Source organism: Melopsittacus undulatus, chromosome 4 (genome assembly GCF_012275295.1).
Source record: "Melopsittacus undulatus isolate bMelUnd1 chromosome 4, bMelUnd1.mat.Z, whole genome shotgun sequence".
NCBI lineage: Eukaryota > Metazoa > Chordata > Aves > Psittaciformes > Psittaculidae > Melopsittacus > Melopsittacus undulatus.
In genome coordinates, this window is record NC_047530.1 from 4,479,844 (window position 1) to 4,493,252 (window position 13,409).

At 54.2% G+C, this 13,409-nt stretch overlaps 1 protein-coding gene across 1 annotated transcript in view; it reads right to left on the reverse strand.

The window, feature by feature from the left end:
- Window positions 1–5,654, reverse strand: part of ALX4 (ALX homeobox 4) — a 43,796-nt gene extending 38,142 nt beyond the window's left edge. The window contains exons 1-2 of the mRNA XM_034062176.1: window positions 5,607–5,654; window positions 3,434–3,844 (exon numbers count right to left, since the gene is read on the reverse strand). Of these exons, the coding sequence (XP_033918067.1) occupies window positions 3,434–3,842 (409 nt within the window). The 5' untranslated portion in view covers window positions 3,843–3,844; window positions 5,607–5,654. The remainder of the gene's footprint in view (window positions 1–3,433; window positions 3,845–5,606) is intronic.
- Between the last annotated feature and the right edge of the window lie 7,755 nt (window positions 5,655–13,409).

Here is a 13,409-nt window from a genome sequence, read left to right on the forward strand (position 1 = left end):
CGCCAGCGCGCTCGTTCCTGCCGTGCCTGCAGTTTACATTACATTAAGGGGAGGAGGAGGAGGAGAAATGCATTAAAAGTGTCAATTTAAAGAAGCACGCAGAGAGCCTCCGATTCCTACGGCAGTTGCTTTCTGCACTTCTATTAATAACGCACTTTAGGCTGCGCTTTTTATTTGCTCGCTAAATAAAAGAAACTGTCTCGTTATTTTCATAACCAGGCACTTAAAGAATTTCCTCCGTTAGAGAAAGCCCGTTTCCTTCCTCCTGTTTCCTTTGAGCAAACTTCCCCATCGCGTTCGCCTTCACTCCCCAAAGGATTCCTTCCTTTTTTTTCCAGTCAGTATTTCTATACAGTATTTCTATATTTCTATGGACATATTTCTGTGTGTGTATACGGGTATGTGCACACATATGTTTCAAGACATATAACTTACTTCAGCTCCACGCAGTAGAAATAGCAAGTCAGATTACTACAGCACATAAATCATTCCAAAGGTTTTCCTCCTCCAAAGGGAAAAAGGCATATAACCTGCTCTAAAGGCTTTATTGAAGAGTTCGGCTTTAATTGCCTGAAGGGATAAGCCGTACCCCGCATGTACAGCAGGGAAAACAGGGAGAAGTGCTGCGGCGACCGCCGCTCCTGTCCTCGGTGTGTTTGCGGCCGCAGCTCTCCCCGGCCTATATTTACCCGTACAGTGCAATTGGAAGGGCTTAGATCTAGAAATAGAAGCCGAGAGCAATAGATGGCAGGCACAGGCTTTTTATAACTCGAAAGGACTTGTTTATTAAAGAATTAGACTAAAATTAAACACAAAATAAAGATGGGGGGGGGGGGGGAACAACGTCTTTTCCTGTCGGCTCTCGGGGTGCCCACTGTGCCTGAGGCTCCACAACCAAGAACAGGCTGCATGGAGCAGCGGCCCTGGGCATTGCCATGGGTCTGTTTGGTCGGCCTCGGGGTTTAGTTGTTGAGGGGGGGTTTGGAGTTTTTCTTTTCCTCTGTTTGTATTTTTCGGGGTGGTGGGTGTGTGATTTGCTGGGTTTTAAATTAAGGGACTTTAAACCGCCCCATCGCTCCCTCATCGCTCCCGAGTAACCAGGAATACAGAACATCATTCCCCATTGCCGCCGCGCTCCATTCCCATTCTGCATAACGGCGAGGGCTCGGTGGGCAGCGGCAAGCAGCGGGGCAGCGTTTGCTCCCCGGCTTCCCCATCAAAACCCCCTTTCTGTATCTCTCTCCAACGGCCTGCATGTTATTTGATCGCGTTTACACCCGCTGCAGAGAACCAGGTCGGAGCTCCCTTCTCCACACCGAGGGTATTTACCCGGGCTCGGTGATGACCCCAATCCCCTTTAGCCCGGCGCTATGGGTTCAGCCGCTCATTCGGGAGAAGGAGGAGAGGAGCCTGCGGGTGCTGCAGCCGCTCTGCGGAAACCCCTGTCTGGCTACTATTAGCGAGTCTTTCTTTTCAATCATTAACCATTATTATTATTGCTATTAATTATCCTCGCGGATTCATGTGTCTCTTATTAGAGGCCACCGTCCCAAGCCACATCACAGGGGGCTCGCAATAGGAGCGGGTCTGAGCGCCTACTGAAGTCAACCCTGGAGCCCCGCTTAGAAATAAATCGGGGGAGACACACGTCGGCGGTATTAAGGAGGGTGATAAACTCGTGTGGCCCTACTGGGGGGGGATAATGTGTCAGCACAGCCTAAACCGGCGCCATGGCCCTTGCAACCTACAAAACCAAGACAGCCGGTTAGCGAGGAGAGGGTGGCAGGGATGGGAAAGCACCCGGGGCTTCCCTACGATCCCAATTTTCCCGGCTGGAGCGGACAGCTGGTGCCAGTTGGACCCTATAGACCCACCATGCCCTTCATGGTGGGCCCCAGCCTGGACCTGAAAGTCCTCCGAGGATGCGGAGCAGGCCGTAGGGCTGGTATGGGGTTGTCTGCTCATGGGGATGGGGAAAAGAGGGAGCGAGCCACGACCTAAGCTTTGACCAGAGCTCCCCATCATTCCGGGGCCCGGCGGGGAAAAACCCGCTGGAAACGGCTTGTGCCACCGGGAGCAGAGCACGGCCAGAGCTGGAGGGATGGGATCGATCCTGGCCCGGCGAGGAGCGGGCAGGGCAGCCGGGCTTTGCCTGCGGTGCCCTGGCACGGAGGCCTGGCGACGGCTTAATGCCCTTCCCCTGGAGTGCAGTCACCTTGGAGGGGGGACCAGGTCTGTGGACCTGTATCCGGGGCCAGAGACACCTCGGCTGCTCGCAGGGGTGATGGACGGCGCCCGAACGCGGCCTCTTTGCTTCCTTCTGAGATCTAGAGACGGGGGAAAGGGAACATGAAGAGGGCAAAGGGTGCCCAAAACGGCGGCAGGAGCCTAAAGGTGGAATCGCGGGACTGTCCCGGGTACCCCGTCACCATCGCCCGCTTTAGGGCCTCCCCGGAGGGCCCCTCACGGTCCCACTCCGCTATTCCTGCCCGACAGGGTCCCGTTAGACCGGCGCACCGAGGAGGGGGACACGGCCACCTTTATCAGAGGCGATGCGCTGATCCAGGCCGCGGCAGCCCCTCTTTGCCCCCACAGAGATCATCGGAGCCAGAGGAACAGATTTCACTTCCACTTTCTCTTCAGAAAAATCACTGGGGGTGGGGGGGGTCTGTTTGGTTTGTTTTGGGCTTGTTTGATTGTTTGTTCTGGTTATTTTGGGGGTGTTACATTGGATTTTGGGTTTGGTTTTGTTTCATTTTATCCTCATGGCCTCTATAGAGAAGAAACCTCCCGAAGAAACCTTTTAAACCCACGCTCGGACACGACATGAGAAGCGACCCCGTTCCAAGCTGTCCCTGCCGAGCGCCAGCACAAGGGAGTGCTTTAATTGCCGCTAATGACCCGCGGAGAGGATGCGGTGGGTTATCTGCAATCGGGCAGAAATCAATCAGGGGAGTGGCAATTAGAGGAGAAAGTGAGAGACGGGACTTTAAGAGAGGCCATTACAATGGAGAACGGAGGTTTGGGTGAATTTTTCCAGCAACATTCCCTGTGGAAGAGGATCCCGGTGGATATACTCGGCTCAGCCCGGCGCTCTTCCTTTCTCTTTCTGTTTCTCTCCCGGTTTTACCGAGGGTTTCCCGGCGTTGCTCTAGAGCTAACGCTTTCCGGGAGCGCATCGGCACCGCTCGGAAATGACCATGGAAGAAGCCTCCGCAAAGCTGGGAAGGGGGGAACGCTGCTTCCCGACGGGAACGCGGCTTCCTGGGGCCCGGCAGGACGGGGCGGGCGCGGTGCCACCGGCCAAGGTCTCCTTGACCCTGGGAGGACTTGTCCCGCCGGGCACCCCCCCATTCACCCTCGGGAGGCCCGTTCCAGCCCCGGGTGTCTCCTCTTCTTTACCCCCCCTCCTTGCCACACGCCAAGGACTCACCGTAACAGGAGACCTGCAGAGCTCCGTTGTGGCCGCTGCTCTCCTGCAGCTTGAGGTTGTTCTCCGGGGGGGTTTTGCAGGGGCCTCGCTGCATGTAGAGATGCGGCGGCTGCTGCTGCTGCTGCTGCTGTTGTGGGTATTTGTTAAAGGAGGCCGGAGCCCCGGTGGAGCCGGGAGCCTGCACGCTGCCATCCAGGGACTGACATTCCTGCTGGCTGTAGCGGCTCCGGCACTTAGAGCTGCTGTCACCAAAGCCTTGTCCTTTGCTGGCCAGGAAAGTAGGGCTGAACTTGTCACTTGCTTGAAATGCCCTAAAAGGCGAGGAGCCTTCTGTGCCCTGGGAGGCTGCGTTGTAGTAGGAATCCATGGCAGCCGGATCACAATAAGAAACACAAGTATCAGCATTCATTCCTAAAATTAAAAGGCCCGAGTGTCCTTAATGCGCTTGGAGGGGCACCAGGAACCTCTCTTTCTCTCCCCCTCTCGCATAGACACACACTCACAGCTGGGCCAGGGAGCTCTAAGAGGATTCAGATGTTCTTGAAAGCTGACCAGATCTCCAAACCCCCTTAAGATCTCGCACAGTAAAAGGGGTCTTTTTCTTTCCCTCCCTCCCTCCCTCTCTCTCTCTCTCACACACACACACTTGCCCTAAGTCTCTCCCTCCAATCTATCTACACTCCAAAGAGGCTCTTCTCCGCGCTTCCCCCCCACACACATAGGAGGCAAAAAAAAAGAGAAAATGGGGAAAAAAAGAGAGAGGAGAGACCTCTCCCCCAATTAATATGTAGATGATGACAGTGGAGGGGAGGGGGCCCAGGAAGGGGGGGGGCTGTGTGTATATGGAGGGTGTGGGAGCAAGGGGGGGTGGTGGTGGTGAAGGTCACATCTTTTGCATTTAAAAAGTAGCAAAAGAAAGGTTTTCTGATTAAAAAGACAGCAAATCAAACGGACAACGTGAACGTTGTGAAGGGACGGACGCAGGGGAAGCACCGGGGACGATTTAATGGTCGGGACACACTCGTTCCGCTCCTCCCGACCCCCGCGGCCCCCTCCTCCGTATTAAAGGCAATACGGATTTCCCCCGCACTAAATGCCTTAAAGCTTGTTCCCCCCCCAACCCCTCCGTTAACCCCTTCGGGACCGGAGCATCCCTTTGGCACGGCGGTGCTGCGCTCGCCCTGCACATCGCCAGGCAGATGCAGCTCCCCGGCCTCCCGCCGCACGTTTATGACCGTCATTATTTATTTACCTCGACAAACGTGCTCTCTCTCCAGGTGTAAAACAACTGGACCGAAACGGGAGGGCGGCAGGGAGAGGGAGTTTAACAGGGTCGCAAGCACACAGAATTGGACCTTCGGGGACTGCCGAGGGTGAACTTGCAAAGGGACAGAGGAGGGCAGGAGCCCTTTTTGGTTTGGAGGGGTCAATTGCAACCCAAAAAGGGCTTAAAAATAAATCAATGCTCACCTTCCGTCACCCCCCACCCCATCCCGCCATTCAACCTGATTCCCCTCCTCCCTCGGTTAACTCATGCTACCCCTTACACTTACTCTTACCCTGCCTGCCTCCCATCCCCACATCTGGTTTCTATTGCTCGCTTACCTTGAAGTTTTCAGTAATAAAGATATTACGCAAACTACATCCACAGTCCTTCAGTCAAAGGGGGGGAAATAAGGAAAAATGCAAAGAAAATAAGATAAAAAAGGAAAGAAAAGGAAAAAGGAAAAAGAAAGGAAAGTGAAGAAGAGAAGGCCCTTAACCCCTTAGGGATCGCGGGCCGCGGTGGAGCCGGCTGCGGGCAGGGAATGGGGCACCGGCGGCGGCTCTGGGCTCCCAAAGGGCTCCCCCCGGGGCCCGGGCCGTGTGTCCTCCCTTCTCCCCCCCCGTACAGAGAAAGGGGGGAGACCCGTGGCTTTCATCTGTGTGTGTGCGTATCTGGATGCGGGGGGGAGCGGGATGTGGCTGGGGGGCCACGGCTCGGGGGTGCCGTGGCAGCCGCAGCCCCCCGGGTTTTGCCCTCAGGAGCAAGACCAGCACCGCTGTTTCCATTAGCTCGGATCTGACAAGAACAAACCCCCCTGCCCCTCGCCCCCCCAGATGCAGAAGGGATTTCTAAGCGAGGTCGTCGTTAAAAACAGCCAGAGACGGATTAATTTACTAGATTTCAAACCGTTTTGCGAGTCTCCCTCCGAGCAGCGCTGGGCTCACTCAGCTTTCTGGTCCAAGAAAGCTTTCAGCGGATTTGCCTTCCTTATTCTCTTTATTACCTTGCTTAATACTTTCCCCGTCGTTTCTCTCCCCTCCCAAACTCCCCCACCCCGCCGCAGCCCCCTCTCTCTCCCTTGTCCACGACTTAATAAAAAGCAAACCCAATGTATACGAGTCTTTCTAAACACCAACTTCGGGCCGGCCAGGGGCAGCCAGGGCGCTGCCGGTACCCGGAGCCCGGAGCGGCTCCTCCGCGGGGCAGCACCGGATCCAGCATCCCCGGCTCCCGCATCCCCGGCTCCGCTCGCAGCCGCTCTGATGGGGAAAGTATTTGTGTGTGGAGGGGGTAACAACGTTAAATACGGCTTTTCCAGCCTGTTACTTCCTCAGCCATTACTCTGGAGAACGAAGAAGAAACCCGAAAGAAACGATGTGAGGGCAGTCCTCAATGCTGGGGCGTTATACTCGGCCTCGAGAGTTCTTTTCGGCAACGTTAAATCACAGCAAGAATGAAAACTGAAGGGGGAGATTCCAGGATCGGGCAAGAGATGATTTTTTTAGATTAATATTATTACATTCATCATTATTTATTACTACTTATATAGAGAGATCTTTATCCTTTCCTAGGGAGCCGGGGCTCTCTGGGTCGCTCCGGCTTGGCCGAGCAGAAGAAGGGCTGCTCCGGTCTGCCTCGGCCGGAGCGCTCCGCCAGCCCCTCCCGGCATTAAACTGTAACGAAAAGTCCATTAGCTCCCAATCAGAACTAATCCGCAGACCAGCGGAAAGGACCGCAATAAACCCCTTTCTCTAATGGCCAATTTGTGTCCCTGGAAGCGGGAGGTTAATTCGGGAATCGTTACCGGGGGAAAGGGTGCTCGCAAATACCTGGCGATCTGGAGGGGGGGATGAGGGGGAAAGCGTATTTCCTGACGGTTTTCGTTATGGATGGGTTGGGTTTTGTATGAGGTCCTCTCAGCAAGCTTGATGGGGCATCCCCCAGCCCCCGTTAGCTGGAAGCGGAGCTTCGTGAACATAAAAGCGGACTGAGCCTGCGGCCGCCCTCCCCATTCAACGAGGCGATGGGGCTGCGTGTCCCGGCGCTGCCGGGGCCGGCAATGGGGCTCTGCCCGCTCGGTCCCTCCGTACCTCCGGGGAGAGAGGAGCACCCCCGTTTGCGTGAGTGGGGATCGGCAGAGTCAGGGTAGGATGGGATACGCACCTCTTGAAAAACGAGCCCTGGGTGACCCCAAACCTGCCCCAAATGCGGCCGAAAGGGAAGGGGGAAAAGAGCGGCCGAAAGGTCTGCGCTCCTCAGCACCCTGTTGCCAGTTCAGTGTGTGTGTGTTTTATATCGAGATCGCTTTCCAGGTCCGGTCGCTGTTGGTTTGGGAAGGACTCACCCCGGAGGGTCCTTTCCCATATAGAGCCACGGGAGCCCAGGTGAGACCCAACCGGTCCCACGTTTAGGGACGGCAGCTCCCACCCAGCGAGTCCCTGCTGCGGGAATAGCCCGAGTCTCCAGCTCCAGAATATCCCCTGGAGAAGGGAGCAGTCCAGGGCAGCTCTGCCTGGCTTGTTTCCCTTCCCACCGAGGCAGGAAGAGAGCATCGCTCTCCGGTGGGGAACCGGTGCGAGGTGCAGGCGACAGCGACTGGATCCTGCACCGGGATCTCTTCAAGAAACACCCCCTCTCCTACACCCCCCTCTTTATTCCTGTGCGGTTGAAATACTGAGGCTTGTGTCACATCCCGGGATAAGGCAGAGGTGACCGCTGGTCCCTGCACACCGGCAGGGTGGCTGCGACGAGGCACAGAGGGGCGGCGGGTCCAGCACCCCAGGTCCTCCCCTTCCCTCCGAGCAAATAACTCGGTTCGGGGAATGGGGTCATTTACTGGGGAGGGGAACGGGGATGAGGGGGGGATCTCTCACACCGTTCCCTCCTGGCTTTTTGGCAGAGCCTTGCTCTTGGAAACTGCCTCCAGCGTGTTTCCCCGTTGGGTTGGTTTGTGTGGTCACTTCAGAGCTGCTTTTGTACCGAGATCTGAAGGGGACCTATTTATAACACTCCTGCTAGGGGGGAGAAAGGGGGAAAAAGGAAAGAGGGGGAAAATATTCGTGCTGATCTCCCCAAATTCTTATTTTATTTAATTTATTATTATCTATTTATTTGTTTTTCCTAGCAGGACGAAGGTTGCATCTTTATTTAGGGAGTTTGCCTTCTGACAGTGCCGCTGGTACCTGTGCTGTGGCTCATCCTTCAGACTGGGCGCTTTGCTCTCCTGCCCTGGAAGCCTTTCCTTGGGGATCGTGTATATACAATATATATATAATATCATCACTATATACAATGTATATGTAAGGTCATTATATGCAATACATATGTTATATCGCCATTATATGCAAATATACGCAACCACTCTCCTCGAGTCACGAAGGGGCTTGCAGAGAACTGCATCTGACCCGCTCCTCGGGCAAAGCAAAGGAGCAGGCTCGGAGTCGGCCCGGGATGGCCCCTCCGGGCTTGTGCGGCCAAAGCTCTTATCCCCACGTCCTCCGAGGTTCCCTGCTTCACCGACGCATGGAAGTCTGCTCCAGGGCTCTGCTATCCGCGTTCCCCTGCGTTCCCCCTGCCTGCCCTGGGCACGGTTTGCTCCGTGGATGCGTGTGTCCGTGTAGCTACGGGTTTACACCGAAAGCGGCTCCGGGCAGCCTCAGGGCTCGGCCGTCGGGCTCGGAGAACCGCCCAGGGCCGCAGGGGCTCCGGTCAGGGTTTGCAGCAAAGTTCCCTTTAATTTTGTTTTCTTTTAATTTGTTTTCGGTTTTTTCCCTGCTTTTTATTTTGTTTTTCTCTTTAATTTGCTTCTTATTTTATTTTTCCCTTTTAATTTTGTTTTCTTGTCCAGAAAACGCCTCGCTCGCTTCACTCTGCAGGCAGCAAAGGGCATTTATCCACTCGCTCCTTCACACAGCCCCCGAAGCCTCCATGTCCGGAGCTGGGCCCGCTGAGGCGAGGCACGGTGAGGGGCTGCGGAGCCCGGGATTCCTGGAGCATCCCGAACCCCTCGGCCCCATTATCCCAGCTTTCCCCGTGCCCCAAAACCCAGTTGAAAATCACTGCTTTCGGCACCGCGCTGGGGGGGCTCGGTGACGCCACCGCATGGGAGCCAATGGGGAGGCGGAGAAGGGGCGGCCCCAGTCCCCCCCCGCACCCCTTTCGCACCCCGCTTCCAGCTCCGCACCCCGGGTCGGCTCGGAGCCCGGCGGGGGATGCTCAGGCCGGCAGCCCCCTCGGACCCTGGCCCAGCTGGGTGAAAGCCCCTTTCCGCATCTCGTCTCACTTCCAAGCACTCCTGAATGTGATTTAGGGTCTGGGGGTGTCTCTGTATCTAAAATGCCACCCCAGGACCTCATTTTTTAGTGGCTATCTATAAACCCCTTCTTGCGGGGGTTCAAAAATCCACTTGCTATTAATTTCCTCTATCCTTCCCGCTGGCGTGTGACCTTGCCAGACCTCGCTCTGAGGTCAGGGGCTATTTTTTGTTGGAATCACAAGTCTTCCGGGAATGTGGGGGTCCCCCGGGCTCACGGGAAGGTGCACGGGGGAGCTGCGGGAAGCGGCGGCTAGTCGGGGAGGGAGATCCAGAGGGATGAGGCGCTGCTGTCCGGGTACCATCAGGATGACCCAGCTCCAGGCTCTGGTCCTGGGGATAGGATTAGGGCACCCACAGTGACCTTTCAGGACTGGGGCCTCGATTCTCCTCTGGGGAAGCATTTCCCCGTGGGGAGCGCCGGCTTGGGAATGTCCTTTTCGCCCTAGGCATGAAACAAAGAGGTCGGGGAGGAGGATGGGGTCCGATCCGAAGGCATCCGATGGCAGCTGGTGCACCTGTCAGCGGCTCCCCCTGACTTTTTCGAGCCGGGACAGAACGGGGAGGGGGGGGACGGGACACACACGGTGGGACATGCGGGGAGGCCGAGCGAAGGGCAGAATCCTCCCCTGGGCAGCCTGTGCCGCAGCCCCACGACCCACCTCCAGCATCCCTCGGGAAAGAGGAGCAGCTGGTGCCTGCTGCCGGGAGCGATGAAAAGCGCTCCCAGGGAGGGACCGTGGGTATTTTTAATTCCTGATCTGAGGCATTCGGAGAAGGGAACCGAGCCCTGCGCCCCATGCCGAGCCCCTCAGTGCCCGGTTCAGCGCCCTCGGGCAGCCCGGCCGCTGGATTTCGTTTTTTCCTCTCCTTGCCCGATGCTCGGACAGATATTTCCACGCTGGGTCGTTTGTAAAATATCCGTTGGAATCGCCAAAGCCACCCCTAAACCGAACAGGAGCTGATCTCATAAAGCAACACCTGATGCTCTGCTAACTAATAATAACCGCTGTGATTTCTTTTTTTCCCTGATTATAATCGCGTCCCAATTGCAGTTATCACAGCAACATGTTAGGCGCTCACTGTTCCATGCACAAGCTTATTTTCGGTGTGATTTGCCCCAGTATCTATTGACCCACCAGAGCTGAAGCGCTCAGCCCCGTGGTTCGGGTCTCCTGCCCGGACGGGGAGTGCTTCAGGGACCACGGCAGCGGCTTTTCCTACATCCCGCTGCTCCAAGAGCCGGTCCCCAGTGCAGTGGAACCGGAGAAAACCCCTCTTGCTTTAGCAGGTTTATTCCAGGAGGGATATAACAGGGTTTGGGGTTTCTTATGGACATGGAAAAGTCCCTTCCAGAAACGTCCCGAAGAGGGGGAAGAGCAGGACAAGGGGGGTTTGCAAGTAACTCCCTGAACGGTTTCTCCCCTCGGACCGCTCCCCAGCTCGCCCGCAGTCCCCTGCCCGGCTTTAAGGCTGCCCGGCCCCACCTGGGCTCCACACCGGGTTCCATTTCCCAGCTCCGGCTGGGCTTGCAGCACTGCGGCCGGATCTCGGAGCAGATGTGATTCCTATCAGGGGCTCAATAAGGCTCTTTGGGTCTCCTGGACCATAGCTGTGACCTTTCCTGTTGCTCACTTGCTTGTTGAGTTTTTGAGCCTCCCAGAAATGCCGCTTTTCGTTATTTTGGGATATTTTTATTGAGCTCCCACAAAAAATCCTGTCGAGTTTTCTTGTGTCAGAGCCGTGTGTAATTAAGGGAGGAATCAGTTCACAGGGATCACAGATTCCCTCTGCAGGATGGCTCTTATAGAAAGTACCCAAGCAATTTTGCAAGCAATGGAGCAGGCTGAGCCGTTGCCTGGATGTACAGCCATGAGGATGCCACTTATTTAGTGAGAAGCACCTTTGTTTAAAGGCACAGAAACAGTCTCAAATAAACGATTGCCCAAAGTCACACTAAGACACACAGTGTGCTATTTACTGGGAGCTGGGAAAGAGCCCAGGGTCTCCAATGGAGTCGCTCAGCCAGCTCCCAAGGTTCAGGCAGAAGGGCTTTATCCACTGACAGACAGAAGTGGCTGGGATTTCCCCAGGTCTTGAGGTTCTTTGGCTTCCCCTGGAGCCAGTGAAAACTGCATCAGCACAGACAGAATTCAGACCACTGTGATTTGAGATACTGAGCCACAGAAATCAGGTCACTGTGAGTTAAACTACTGAGTCAGAAAGCCTGGGGATGTGCACCCCAGCTCCAAACTGTACGGTCAACAGTCTTGCCCAGCCACAGTGAGACACCTCTCTCTGCCCATCAGCCAGCCTCAGCTTTTAGGGGTCATCCACTGATTAAACCTTCTCATCAGGGCACAGCCAAAACGTGAGGGAAAGTCACTGAGGAAGTCCGAAAAGGACATCATTAGGAAACCCATTATCTAAGGCAGAAGCAATGACTCAATGTGACTTGTTATCTTTTGTGGTTTAAAGATTGGTAGGGCAAAAAAGGGAGTAAATGCAATAACAATAATAGCATAGAATCATGGAACAATAGAATCATAGAATGGTTTCGGTTGGAAGGGACCTTGAAAGTCATCCAGTTCCAGCCCCCCGGCATGGGCAGGGACACCTTCTACTAGAGCAGGTTGCTCCAAGCCCCTTTCAACCTGGCCTAGAACACTGCCAGGGATGGGTCAGCCACAACGTCACTTGGGATTCTGTTCCAGTGATTCACCACCCTCATTGTGAAGAATTTCTTCAATATCTAATCTAAATCTCTCCATTTCCAGCTTAAAGCCATCCCCGTTGTCCTATCACTACATGCCCTTGCACAAATCCCCTCTCCATCTTTTGTGCAGACCCCCTTTAGGCTGCTGTAATGAAACCAATGCAGAGCAGACAGGGACACAGAGAGCCTGCGGCTGCGCTGATGCTGGGATGGGGCAGGAGGACAGACAGACAGACCTTGCCCAAGTTAACAGTGACAGTGCGGTCAGCTGAGCCCCAGGGCCACCTGTGTCCTCCCTGCTGCTGAGATTTATAGGGTGTCACATTTTAATAAAAAACACACACACCTCTCCACTTTGGTGCATTAAGAGATTTCTAGCAAAACACAGTAATGTTGCTATAAATTTCCCTCCCAGCACCCTCACAAGTAATAACTCAAGCCCCAGCATTTTGTATTTAATGTTTATTTTGATGGCTGCATTCCAGAAAGAAAAGGGAAAAAAGAGGCAAAAATCGACTCAACCGCTCTCCCCATTGCTATTAGCCTGATGTTTTCAATAAAATTTAGTGCAAACTGGGAAACAAACACTTGGAAAAAAGAAAGGAGGAAAACAAGCACACTTGGGCAAAATTCTCCTAGACATCTGCCAAAGCCTGGGTTCAAATCCTGGCTTAAATTACAGATGTCCTGCCATGGGTTCTCATTATGGCCTCCTCCCTTGGCATGTTTGAGCAGCACCACAGGGAGCTGTACCTGTTTTAAGCAAGGTTCAGTGGTGGGATGCTCCAAAGGTTTGAGACATATGGAGGCCCAAGGTTGAAATAGCCAAGTCTGGAAGTAAAAGACTGAGTCTTCTTGGCCAAATAATGCAGGGTAGAACACGAGGAGTGCTGCCAGTCATGTCTGAAGTACGTGGCAGAGCTATTTAAAGCTTTCAGATCACCTGCTTCTCTATGAAGCCACCAGGCTTTCACATGCACCAGCACTAAGCCCATACTTGCTACTGAAGAAGGGTGAAACCATGGACACCAATAGCAGTACACCCAGACAAGCCAATGTCCTAACCAGTGTGCAGAGAGATGACTGTGACTCCAGTGGGAGCAGCTTAAACCCTCATCCAATGGTGAATATTTACCCAGATGTGATGCAAAGTCCTGATTGCTTACCCAGAAGTAGCAACCCTTGAGTTTGACTTGATTCAGATGTGGTTAACAAAAATGTGCTGAGAGCAGCAGCACTACGTAACCAGGTTGCTAACTAGTGAGAGATGTGTCCCAGGCTTGCAGCAAGGAGTGTATATGGAGTCTGCATGGGCTAAGCTTGGAGAAGTGCATGTTCAGGGTATGTAAAACCCATCTTTGTGCAGCAGATCAGAAGCTGGTCTCTGAGTACTTATATGTGGTATTCACATCTCTCCATTTTTCAGAAGGGAAATCCAAAAGAATCACTGCCTGGGGTCAAGGATGCTGAATTGTCACCAACATGTTCTGCTATGGTGGTACAAAAGTTACTTCAATCCCTTCTTGTGGTCAGACCAACCTCACTCCTGAGTTCATGTCTGATACTGAGTTTGTATAGACAAAATTACTCTGTAGATTCAACCTTAATAGTGATGTTTGGCTCATGACATTAGGTTCATTGGGCAAGTGGTACCAAGGTAGATGCTATGGTCATGGATTCC